This window comes from Malus sylvestris, chromosome 1 (genome assembly GCF_916048215.2).
Source record: "Malus sylvestris chromosome 1, drMalSylv7.2, whole genome shotgun sequence".
Taxonomy (NCBI): Eukaryota; Viridiplantae; Streptophyta; class Magnoliopsida; order Rosales; family Rosaceae; genus Malus; species Malus sylvestris.
In genome coordinates this window covers 26,635,335-26,647,102 of record NC_062260.1, presented here as the reverse complement: position 1 = coordinate 26,647,102, position 11,768 = coordinate 26,635,335, and the positions used below count along the sequence as shown (strand labels likewise).

General features: G+C 40.7%; 1 protein-coding gene across 1 annotated transcript; it reads left to right on the top strand.

Moving 5' to 3' along the window:
• The first annotated feature begins 9,805 nt into the window (after nt 1-9,805).
• Nucleotides 9,806-11,768, top strand: LOC126625296 (gibberellin 20 oxidase 2). Its single transcript, XM_050294387.1, has 3 exons — nt 9,806-10,571; nt 10,659-10,980; nt 11,198-11,768. Exons 1-3 carry the CDS (start codon nt 9,988-9,990, stop codon nt 11,468-11,470), a joined length of 1,179 nt encoding a protein of 392 aa, XP_050150344.1. The 5' UTR covers nt 9,806-9,987; the 3' UTR covers nt 11,471-11,768.

Genomic DNA, 11,768 nt, shown 5'->3' with positions numbered 1-11,768 from the left:
GTCCCATTGAATTAGTGGTTGTACATCAAATGAATAATGAAGTCAAAGTAAGGAGGCAGATTCTCTGTCCTCCTATTTTATGTGGTCATGATTAAACCACGTCAACATTTTATATTATTTTTTTATAGAGATAATAAAACAAAAAGAAATAGTAATATAACATGTTGGCGTGATTTAACAATGACTACACAAACAGGAGGACACAGGAAATGGGAGGGCAGATAATCTGCCTTCCAAAAGTAAAGCCACCCGTAGAGTCCTGTCTGTGGGCATACGTTACGTGCTTCTTGTTTCAAGCTGAAAAGAAGAATTTTTATATTAAATTCCCATAACATCGGTCAATTACTGGCTCATTCTTTCTTGGAGTATCCATTTGCTTATATTAAATTATGCAGATTACAATCTGATCACACTGGATTTGCTTTTATATATATATATGGGTAATGTTAGGGAGACTATATGTGTAAACTAAATTTTGTAAATTAAATGATATAGAAGTTGATGATTAAAGTATTACTCAAGCATTGATTAACGTGTTTGTTTCTTATTGGTAACACATCATTTAGTTTACAAATTTAATCTACCTAGCATTATATATATATGTGTATATATATATATATATATATATATGTATATATGTATGTGTGTGTGTGTGTGTGTGTTAGAGAGAGAGAGAGAGAGAGAGTAGTATCAATTAGACAATACCCACATGTAAAGAAAGTTGAGGTTCTACCATAAAATTAGTAAGCAATATTGGAATAGCCCAATTTACTTATAAGTTCATGCAATGTTCCACCTCCATTAATGTGAGACATTCTTAACAAGTCTCATCATGTTGTAGCTGATTTTCAAGTCAAACATGTGAACAACACAAAGAGATGACGTTGGGTACGTGTGGCCGTTGGGCTTCACACGTGGGACAACATGCTCTGATACCATGAAGAAAGTTGAGGTTTCACTATAAAATCAATTGGTAGCGTGAGAAGTAATCATACTTACTTATAAATCTATGCAAGATCTCTTCTTCATCAATATGAGGCATTCTCAACAACATGTTTATGGTTATACTTTCTTTTGTCACATTTTACAAAGGTGAAAAAAAGGAGAATAAAGATGAATAGAAACTAAAAGCGATAGATTTCTATTGCCACATAACCTTTTGTCCCTTCTTTTGTATTATACGTTGGAGCTTCTCCTTCTTGTTGCAAGTATGACATATGCAGTTCAATTCACCATTTTCTTTTTCCTTATTTCAAGAAAATACGAATATACACACATTTATACCCAACTTTAAATTTTGGTGTTTTTCTGTGATGAACCATGACAAAAATCACGATGCATACTTGTGACGGAGACCTCAGACCATTTCAAGTTTGACATTTTTTTTTTCTGCAAATGATGTCCTTTCGCCTGTGAAGGCCAAACTTCTCCACTACTATGAAATGAAATCTTCGTTATAATCAATTGGGATTTGTGAAAACTGTATCAATTATTTTCTTAAACCTCGAATCCTAAAAGGTCCCACCAGGAGATGTTTGATGTCTATATGGGGCAAAAAGAAACCAATTCTTTTAGTGGATAATGAAAGGAACTGAAGCATGTTGCCGACGAAATACATGGCACTCACTTTCTACTTGTAGTTGAACCCAATCAAGTTTTCCATGGACTTGTGTTTTTGCTTCAAACTATTAAACTAGTTGGCTGCTGCTTATACATGCATGCACAGTGTTATCAAATTACCCACCACCGATGCTAGTTGCCTTTAATCACTTGACCTTTATTGCCAACTCCTTTACAGACCTAATGGGATTTTATTTCTTTTGGTGGTGCTTTAAAATGTGTAAACCACATATTAGAATCGTGGCAAGCTTCTAATCAAGTGTTAACCCCTTGAAAATTTTAATTAATTTCAACCTTTTATTAAATTATTGACAATAGTCTGCCCCACATCTACTCAATGATCACTAAAGTGTCAAATTATAATGCTTCATCGTTTTTAAATTTCATTGAATCAAAGACCTTTTTATAACCATTTCGTTTTTAATTAATAATTTTTATTACCTTTCCAAAGATAGAGAAAATTGGCGATGAGTAATGCTGAAGGTGATGGTGGGATTGGGAGGAGGTGAGGAATGAATTTGAAGAATTCAAAAACTTAAAAAGTAAAATGATTATAAATCCTCACCCGGGTTTGAGGCTCCCCACCTATCCCCCTCCCCCTCCCCCTCCCACCCCCACAAATATACATTATGCATCCCTTTCCCCCAATATAAATTATGCATCCTTTCTATCGTCTTTCTTCCAACTTAAATGTATAGACACACACACACACACACACACGGCATACATGGCTTTAAGATGCTATAAACACAAAAATTAAAAACAGAAGGGAAAATAAAACAACAACAATAACAACAACAACAAAGCCTTTTCCCACTAAGTGGGGTCGGCTATATGAATCCTAGAACGCCATTGCGCTCGGTTTTGTGTCATGTCCTCCGTTAGATCCAAGTACTCTAAGTCTTTTCTTAGAGTCTCTTCCAAAGTTTTCCTCTACCCCTTCGGCCCTGAACCTCTGTCCCATAGTCACATCTTCGAACCGGAGCGTCAGTAGGCCTTCTTTGCACATGTCCAAATCACCGGAACCGATTTTCTCTCATCTTTCCTTCAATTTTGGCTACTCCTACTTTACCTCGGATATCCTCATTCCCAATCTTATCCTTTCTCGTGTGCCCACACATCCCACGAAGCATCCTCATCTCCACTACACCCATTTTGTGTACGTGTTGATGCTTCACCGCCCAACATTCTGTGCCATACAACATCGCTGGCCTTATTGCCGTCCTATAAAATTTTCCCTTGAGCTTTAGTGGCCTACGACGGTCACACAACACGCCGGATGCACTCTTACACTTCATCCATCCAGCTTGTATTCTATGGTTGAGATCTCCATCTAATTCTCCGTTCTCTTGCAAGATAGATCCTAGGTAGCGAAAACGGTCGCTTTTTGTGATCTTCGCTAGATTGCTCAGGTCATTAGTATGAATAAGTATATAGATGGATAGAGATAGGAAAGCAAACACAAGATGTACGTGGTTCACCCAGATTGGCTACGTCCACGGAATAGATGAGTTCTCATTAATTGTGAAGGGTTTACACAAGTACATAGGTTCAAGCTCTCCTTTAGTGAGTACAAGTGAATGATTTAGTACAAATGACATTAGGAAATATTGTGGGAGAATGATCTCGTAATCACGAAACTTCTAAGTATCGGAGTGTGGTATCGTCTTGACTTGCCTTATCTGTCTCATAGGTAGATGTGGCATCTTCTCTGGAAGTACTCTTCCTCCATCCAGGGGTGGTATCTTTAACTGGTGGAGATGCACTAGGTAATGTATCAATTTCACTTGAAGCTTACTTGTAGTTTCAGACTTGGTCAAGCGCGATACAAACCATGTAGTAGGAGTCCCTAAGTCGCCGAGCTAGGGGATCTGCTGAAAGAGGTGACAGACAAGGTAAGCAATCAGAGCTCCGGCTGATTGTTCACATTCTCCCTATCTTGCAGGCAGCATGAAGGATAAAGAGAAGAAAAATGAGAAGAGATGATATGGGATACTTTTGCTTTTGAAGAAGTAACTTTCCACAGGCTTATTCTTGAACTGAGCTGGAGGGTTTTCTGGTTTCCTCCAAAGTATAAGGCCGACTGAAGAATTTGAGAGTCAAAACAAGTCCCTCAAATCTAGAGTACGTTCGACCCTGCTGATATGGGATACTTTTGCTTTTGACATAGTAGTGGATGTATCGGCACGTGTGCTGTTACGCTTGTCTCCACATGCTTCCTTGTATCCTTCTGACTTGCCCTACCTGTTCCTCAAGCAGATGCGATATCTTCCCTTGAAGTATAAGATGTTGAAGATGAGTACTCGAGAGCAATGCCAGGTAAGTAATCAGGTAAGGGGTTCCAGGCAGTCAGTTCCTGGCTGGAAGCTTGATTCCAAGTGCTGACTGATTGCTCTCTTTCTCCTTGTCTTGCAGGTAAGAACAAGACCAAAGGAAAAGACAGGGAAAAAGCATGATATGGGATACTCTTGCTTTTAACCCTGATGATATGAGATATTCTTGCTCTAGTATAGCTTGTTTGCAGAGGTATTATCGGGGGGAAATAAAGCTGAATATTTCGAAAGGCTTCGTTGGGAGTACCCTCTCAGATATGAGGAAGGGTTGAGCATTTTTGCAGGTCTGCCTGTCCGTTGGGGATGGAGGTCGACATATATAGGAGTCTCCCTAACAACAAGTAGTAATGTTATTCCTTTACCCTGCTTGGTCATAACACGGTAGTGGGAGCTGTCAGCTTCACATGTTTTAACTCTGTCAGAGCACTTTGAAAAAGTGGTCTGTGGTATTTGGAAAGCTGATGTTGCGTGTGAAGATTACAGACAAGCTTTATCCAAGGAGATCCGGCTCTTGAAGTTGGGAAAGTGGTGCCTCTTCGGTTTTCGAACAAGCAATCCTATCGGAGATCTGGCTCTCGAGATTCGGAGAACGATGCCTCTTTGATTTTTGAGAAAGCAATCATGCTGGGGGTCTGGCTCTCGAGATTCGGAGAGCGGTGTCTCTTCAATTTTTGAGAAAGTAATCATGTTGGGAGTCTGGCTCTCGAGATTCGGAGGGCGGTGCCTCTTCGATTTTGGAGCAAGCAATCTTGTTGGGAGTGTTTTCTCGAATGTGAGTAAAGGTTGGGCATGTTTGCTAGTCTACCTTGCCACGAAGCATAGAGGTTGACACACAAGGACTTTCCAATTATCCAGCAATGGTACTGTTCCTTTACCCTCTCTTCGATTTTTGAGAAAGTAGTCATGTTGGGAGTCTGGCTCTCGAGATTCGGAGGACGGTGCCTCTTCGATTTTGGAGCAAGCAATCTTGTTGGGAGTGTTTTCTCGAATGTGAGTAAAGGTTAGGCATGTTGCTAGTCTACCTTGCCACGAAGCACAGAGGTTGACACACAGGGACTTTCCAATTATCCAGCAGTGGTACTGTTCCTTTACCCTTGTGGGTAATAATATGGTAGCTAGACCTTCAAAATTTATGTGTCTAAACTTTGTTAGTGCTGTTTCTTTGCTATTCTTTTACCCTTCTTGGTCAGAGCGATGTAGTGGGAGCTGCAAGCTTCACGTGTCTCAACTTTGGCAGAGAACTTTGGCAAAGTTATCTGTGGTACCCATGAGCTACTGTTGCGTGTGAGAAGTGGGTGATTGAACAGTAAGATTCATATGCTTTCTACTTCACCAGAAGTCTTCGACAGAATGCCCATAATTTCCGCAAAGTTGAGTGTGCGTGTGACAGGTGCTGACAAGGCTGGAAAAGTAGGTGCCTCTTCGATTTCTGAGATCGGCCCTCGTGGTCTCTGAGCAGCCCAGCTTTTGAGAAAGCAAGCGCCTCTTCGATTTCTGAGATCGGCCTTCGTGGTCTTTGAGCAGCCCATCTTTTGAGAAAGCAAACGCCTCTTCGATTTCTGAGATCGACCCTCGTGGTCTCTGAGCAGCCCAGCTTTTGAGAAAGCAAACACCTCTTCGATTTCTGAGCAGGCGCCTCTTCGATTTTTGAAGCTCCATCGAGTGCAGATTTTTATAGGGGCTGGCATTAAGTTCCAAAGCACACTTGAATCTCCACCAGTAGAAGCTCCATTCTTGCACTTCTAAGATCTTGATTTGTCCGACCTCTTCTCTCTTCAACACCTTTGAAAATGTCTGGCCCCTCCGACCGTCGTTTTGACTTGAACCTTGTTGAAGAGGCAGCCCCGCCTTCTCCAGACAACATATGGCGCCCATCCTTCGTCTCCCCTACTGGTCCTCTTACCGTTGGGGATTCCGTGATGAAGAATGATATGACTGCTGCGGTGGTGGCCAGGAACCTTCTCACTCCCAAAGATAACAGACTACTTTCCAAACGGTCTGATGAGTTAGCTGTTAAGGATTCTCTGGCTCTTAGTGTTCAATGTGCAGGTTCTGTGTCTAATATGGCCCAACGCCTATTTGCTCGAACCTGCCAAGTTGAATCATTGGCGGCTGAAGTGATGAGTCTCAAACAGGAGACTAGAGGGCTCAAGCATGAGAATAAACAGTTGCACCGGCTCGCACATGACTATGCTACAAACATGAAGAGGAAGCTTGACCAAATGAAGGAATCTGATGGTCAGGTTTTACTTGATCATCAGAGATTTGTGGGTTTGTTCCAAAGGCATTTATTGCCTTCGTCTTCTGGGGCTATACCGCGTAATGAAGCTCCAAATGATCAACCTCTGATGCCTCCTCCTTCTAGGGTTCTGTCCAGTACTGAGGCTCCGAATGATGCCCCTCCGGTGCCTTCTATTTCTGGGGCTCTACCGACTGCTGAGACTTCTCCTAAGCAACCTTAGTGAAGGCTCATTCTTGTTTGTTTATTTTGACTCATGTATATGTACATATTTGTAACTTATCGGGGATATCAATAAATAAGCTTTCCTTCATTTCAACGTATTGTGTTAAATACACCAAAGCCTTCTTCGCTAAGTTCTTTGAATTTTCTTTTGTTGAAGCTTGTATGTTGAAGCCTTGTGAGTGGAGCATGTAGGTTGAGGTAGTGTTCCCTTAATTTCCCGAGTGAGGAAAACTTCTCGGTTGGAGACTTGGAAAATCCAAGTCACTGAGTGGGATCGACTATATGAATCTTAGAACGCCATTTTGCTCGGTCCTGTGTTATGTCCTTCGTTAGATCCAAGTACTCTAAGTCTTTTCTTAGAGTCTCTTCCAAAGTTTTCCTAGGTCTTCCTCTACCCCTTCGGCCCTGAACCTCTGTCCCATAGTCGCATCTTCTAATCGGATCGTCATTAGGCCTTCTTTGCACATGTCCAAACCACCGTAACCGATTTTCTCTCATCTTTCCTTCAATTTCGGCTACTCCTACTTTACCCCGGATATCCTCATTCCTAATCTTATCCTTTCTCGTGTGCCCACACATCCAACGAAGCATCCTCATCTCCGCTACACCCATTTTGTGTACGTGTTGATGCTTCACCGCCCAACATTCTGTGCCATACAGCATCGCCGGCCTTATTGCCGTCCTATAAAATTTTTCCTTGAGCTTCAGTGGCATACGGCGGTCACGCAACACGCCGGATGCACTCTTCCACTTCATCCATCCAGCTTGTATTCTATGGTTGAGATCTCCATCTAATTCTCCGTTCTTTTGCAAGATAGATCCTAGGTAACGAAAACGGTCGCTCTTTGGTATTTCTTGATCTCCGATCCTCACCCCTAACTTGTTTTGGCCTCCATTGGCACTGAACTTGCACTCCATATATTCTGTCTTTGATCGGCTTAGGCGAAGACCTTTAGATTCCAACACTTCTCTCCAAAGGTTAAGCTTTGCATTTACCCCTTCCTGAGTTTCATCTATCAACACTATATCGTCTGCGAAAAGCATACACCAAGGAATATCATCTTGAATATGTCCTGTTAACTCATCCATTACCAACGCAAAAAGGTAAGGACTTAAGGATGAGCCTTGATGTAATCCTACAGTTATGGGAAAGCTTTCGGTTTGTCCTTCATGAGTTCTTACGGCAGTCTTTGCTCCTTCATACATATCCTTTATAGCTTGGATATATGATACTCGTACTCTTTTCTTCTCTAAAATCCTCCAAAGAATGTCTCTTGGGACCCTATCATACGCTTTTTCCAAATCTATAAAGACCATGTGTAAATCCTTTTTTCCATCTCTATAGGATTTACACATGGTCTAAGATACTAAATTTGCATGGTGTAGATAGTTACAAAGATAAATTATAGAGCTTATTATTTAGATACTACATAGTCGTTTGATTGCTAAATGATACGCCACAGCATATTATTTGGATACAACAAGCAAGCATTGGCCTGTTGTAGCTATTGCTATGTAATTATTCTCGATCATGGTGTACATCTCATTTTGTAAAGGAAATGCTCATGAATCAATAGAATATGTCTCTTCTCTTGTGATGCTTGGCTTATTCATCAGTCATTTTGTAAAGTGGAAGGCATTGTTCAATTTATTGTTGTCCATTAAAAATCTATCCCAAGTACGTAATTAAGTACACCAAATATATATTCTACAGTACTAATGATGAACTGTTAAAATCTTGGTCCACCTTCTCCCTATCTCTCTATCAAGAAAACAAACACACGATGTTCTACACGTTCGTTATCAAATATTCGTTGCATATCATTCAATATCATCATCTTAGTGAGCTGACAGCAATGGTGATATCAGTCACCAATTAATTAGACCCGACATAGTACAGATGGTGACTGTTAGGGCAACCCTTTGGTCATTCTACCCAGCTATTCCCATGACATGCAAAACCCTAGCACCTGAAGCTTTTTTTTTTTGGGGGTCATTCTGCACTAGTACCTGAGTTATAGTCCCTGTCATGTCGTTCATCTGGAAAATCCTAATGACATCCAAATCCCCTAGCTATGAGAAAAAACTTTCATGTAACGACAATGTTAATGTGACGATATTTCAATTCAATCATATATTAATATTTAAAAAAAATAAAATACATGTGAAATGTAATTCAATCACATATTATTTCATGAAACGAAAATGATTCTGACGATATTTTAATTCAATTCGATGGTCCTGAACTAGCCCCTTGTATGTTCATTTGTCAAATCCCAGTGACATGCAAAATACATTTCCATGTGACATGCAATCCCCAAATACTGAATTAGCCTCTTGCATGCTGTTCATCTGTCAAGTCCCAGTTGCATGCAAACCCCTCATACTGAATTAGCATCTTGCATGTTCATCTGTCAAATCCCTAGCCATTTCCATAGGACATGAAACCCATGAAAGTCCTGAACTAGTCTTTTGCATGTAGTTTATCTAGAAATTAATCCTGATGTCAAGCAACTCCCTAGCCGTTTCCATTGCTTGCCAAATCACATTTACATGCAAGCGCCTAGCTAGCAATTTTCATATTTTGTATTGTCTCTTCAACACACCCTCAAGCTGGTTTTGCAATCCCCACTGAAAACTGCATAAATTCCTCGTGATCTTAAGCTTTTGTGTCAAAAGAACTCTACCTTCAACTACTTCGTATTGCTCTCTTTATGTGATACGTTTCAATGATTTAAGTAAATGAATGTAAAATTTGTGTATTTCCATCTAGAGAAAATTAAATGACCGAGGAAATGTGGGGAAATTAATTAAATATATGTTTTAGATGAAAGGCTTTCCCTAATTTAATTCTTTTTAACCCTCTTTTTCTGCTTTGTTATATTAGAAGGTTTCGTAGCCTCATCTAGCCTATTTGTACCTACACATCACCCCACGCTCTCAAATCACTAGCCTAAACAATTTTTCACATAGTCATTAATCCCTAATTCAAGAATTTCGTAGAGAGAGAATGGTGCCTCTCTTATCTCTCAAGGCACTGAAAATGGTTGGTCCAATTATATAATTCATACAACCTTGGTAACGTAATATACTATATATACACACGCAGAAATCATTTCCAAAATTATTATTTCTCATAGAAAATAGTACAGGAGTACTATTATTTTCTGGTCTAGTAGTGGCACTTGAACCCTTTCGACGATTTTAGTGGGTGACATTAGCATTTTGCCTCCACAGAAGGAAGTGCCAAAATGCCATTGGGAAACGCTTTTTGGCAACAACCATACAGACAATTACTCTCCCAATTTTGCCCATCTACAGGCCCCGCCCATTGCAATTTCCCTATATAAAAGCCCTTTTCTGCAAACAAATATAATGTGAAGGAGGAGGGAGAGCTAGCTATAAGATTCCAATTTTTGTTCACTCGTTCACCCAATAAGAACGGCCTTGGCTTTTCTCTCATCACACCTCTCAAACTTTATTATTTCACTCCCTTCCTCTCCTCTGTATTTCAATCAGAATCCCAAACCCTCCTCCCCCAACTCACATACATTTTCTGTTCATGCAAAAATGGCTGTTGAGTGCATGATCAAACCCAGCAGCATGCAAACCATGGCACAACCTCCCTCCCCACAAACGCAGAAAACCCAGCAGCACAAAGAGGATGACCAGAAACCATTGGTTTTTGATGCCTCAGTTTTAAGGTACCAAACTGAAATTCCGAGTCAGTTCATATGGCCCGATGACGAAAAGCCTTGCAAAAATACTCCCGAGCTCCGAGTCCCACTCATAGACTTGGGAGGCTTTCTCTCGGGCGACAAAGAAGCCGCTGCGAAAGCCTCGCAACTTGTAGGAGAGGCATGCCAGAAGCATGGATTTTTCCTCATCGTGAATCACGGCGTCGACAATACGCTCATCGCGGACGCTCACCGCTGCATGGATGACTTTTTTGGAATGCCACTCTCCGAAAAACAGAGAGCTCAAAGGAAAGCAGGGGAGAGCTGTGGCTATGCCAGCAGCTTCACTGGCAGATTCTCCTCAAAACTCCCGTGGAAGGAGACTCTCTCTTTCAGCTACTCCGCCGAAAAAGGCTCAATCAATATTATCCAAGATTATTTTTGCAACAAAATGGGAGAAGAATTCAAGGAATTCGGGTATGCGCATTGTTACTCAAATTTTGCCGTAATTGAATCGTTTCCTTAATTAATTCTTACCATTTGTGTTATTTTTCTTGTGTTTAGGAGGGTTTACCAAGATTATAGTGAGGCTATGAGCACACTTTCTATTGGGATCATGGAACTTCTGGGACTGAGCCTTGGAGTCGACAGAGCTTACTTCAAGGAGTTTTTCGAAGACAATGATTCGATAATGAGGCTTAATTACTACCCACCATGCCAGAAACCTGAGCAGACTTTAGGCACTGGCCCTCATTGTGACCCAACTTCTTTGACCATTCTTCACCAAGACCAAGTTGGAGGCCTTGAAGTCTTTGTTGATGATCAATGGCACTCCATTAGCCCTAATTTAAATGCCTTTGTAGTCAACATTGGTGACACCTTCATGGTAAGCAAAACATTCGAATTCGGTTGTCTTAGGGAACTAATTTCTGCACATGCACACAACTGTTTATTTATGTCTCTTTGTTCTCTTTTGATTTATTCATTTCAAACGTCAAAAGTAAACAGGACTGCATACGAGAGAATAAGAGTGCAAAAATCTTTTTTTTTTTTAATTGTATTTGTTATGGGATTAATTTGTTGTTTTTTTGCTTAATTTATAGGCTCTTTCAAACGGGAAGTACAAGAGCGGGCTGCACAGGGCAGTGGTGAACAGTGAAACACCAAGGAAGTCTCTTGCATTCTTCTTGTGTCCGAGAGACGATAAAGTAGTGAAGCCGCCGAGCGGGTTGGTAGATACTTCGAGTCCGAGAAAATACCCGGATTTCACATGGTCGATGCTGCTGGAGTTCACAATGAAGCATTACAGAGCCGACGTGAAAACCCTGCAAGCCTTCTCAAACTGGGTTCAACAGAAAACCAACCAAAAACTGTGATGAGAGAAAATGACATCATTGAAGGAGATGAACAGAGGTGGTAGGCCTGAGAGTTTTGCTGAGAGTTGAAACACTTTGGAAAATTAAGAACTAGGACGAAGGCAAAGTTAGAGGAAAAGCCAGTTTTTTTTTTTCTACCGTTTCCGGGGGAAGTCTTGTAATTAGCTAGCTAGTTTTCTTAGTGAAGAACAAAAAGCAAGACAAAAAAAGTGACATAAGGGAACCAATAAACTACGAGCTGCTAGTTTTTTTTGTACTTTTTCCTTTTATATTTTTAATGTAGAAAGGTTTATATGTA

What these genes read in the sequence shown, in the direction of transcription:
- LOC126625296 (XM_050294387.1), top strand. Translation starts at nt 9,988, where the DNA reads ATGGCTGTTGAGTGCATGATCAAACCCAGCAGCATGCAAACCATGGCA. An exon ending in GAAGAATTCAAGGAATTCGG is followed by an intron (nt 10,572 to 10,658) that starts GTATGCGCATTG and finishes TCTTGTGTTTAG; the next exon opens with GAGGGTTTACCAAGATTATA. An exon ending in ACATTGGTGACACCTTCATG is followed by an intron (nt 10,981 to 11,197) that starts GTAAGCAAAACA and finishes CTTAATTTATAG; the next exon opens with GCTCTTTCAAACGGGAAGTA.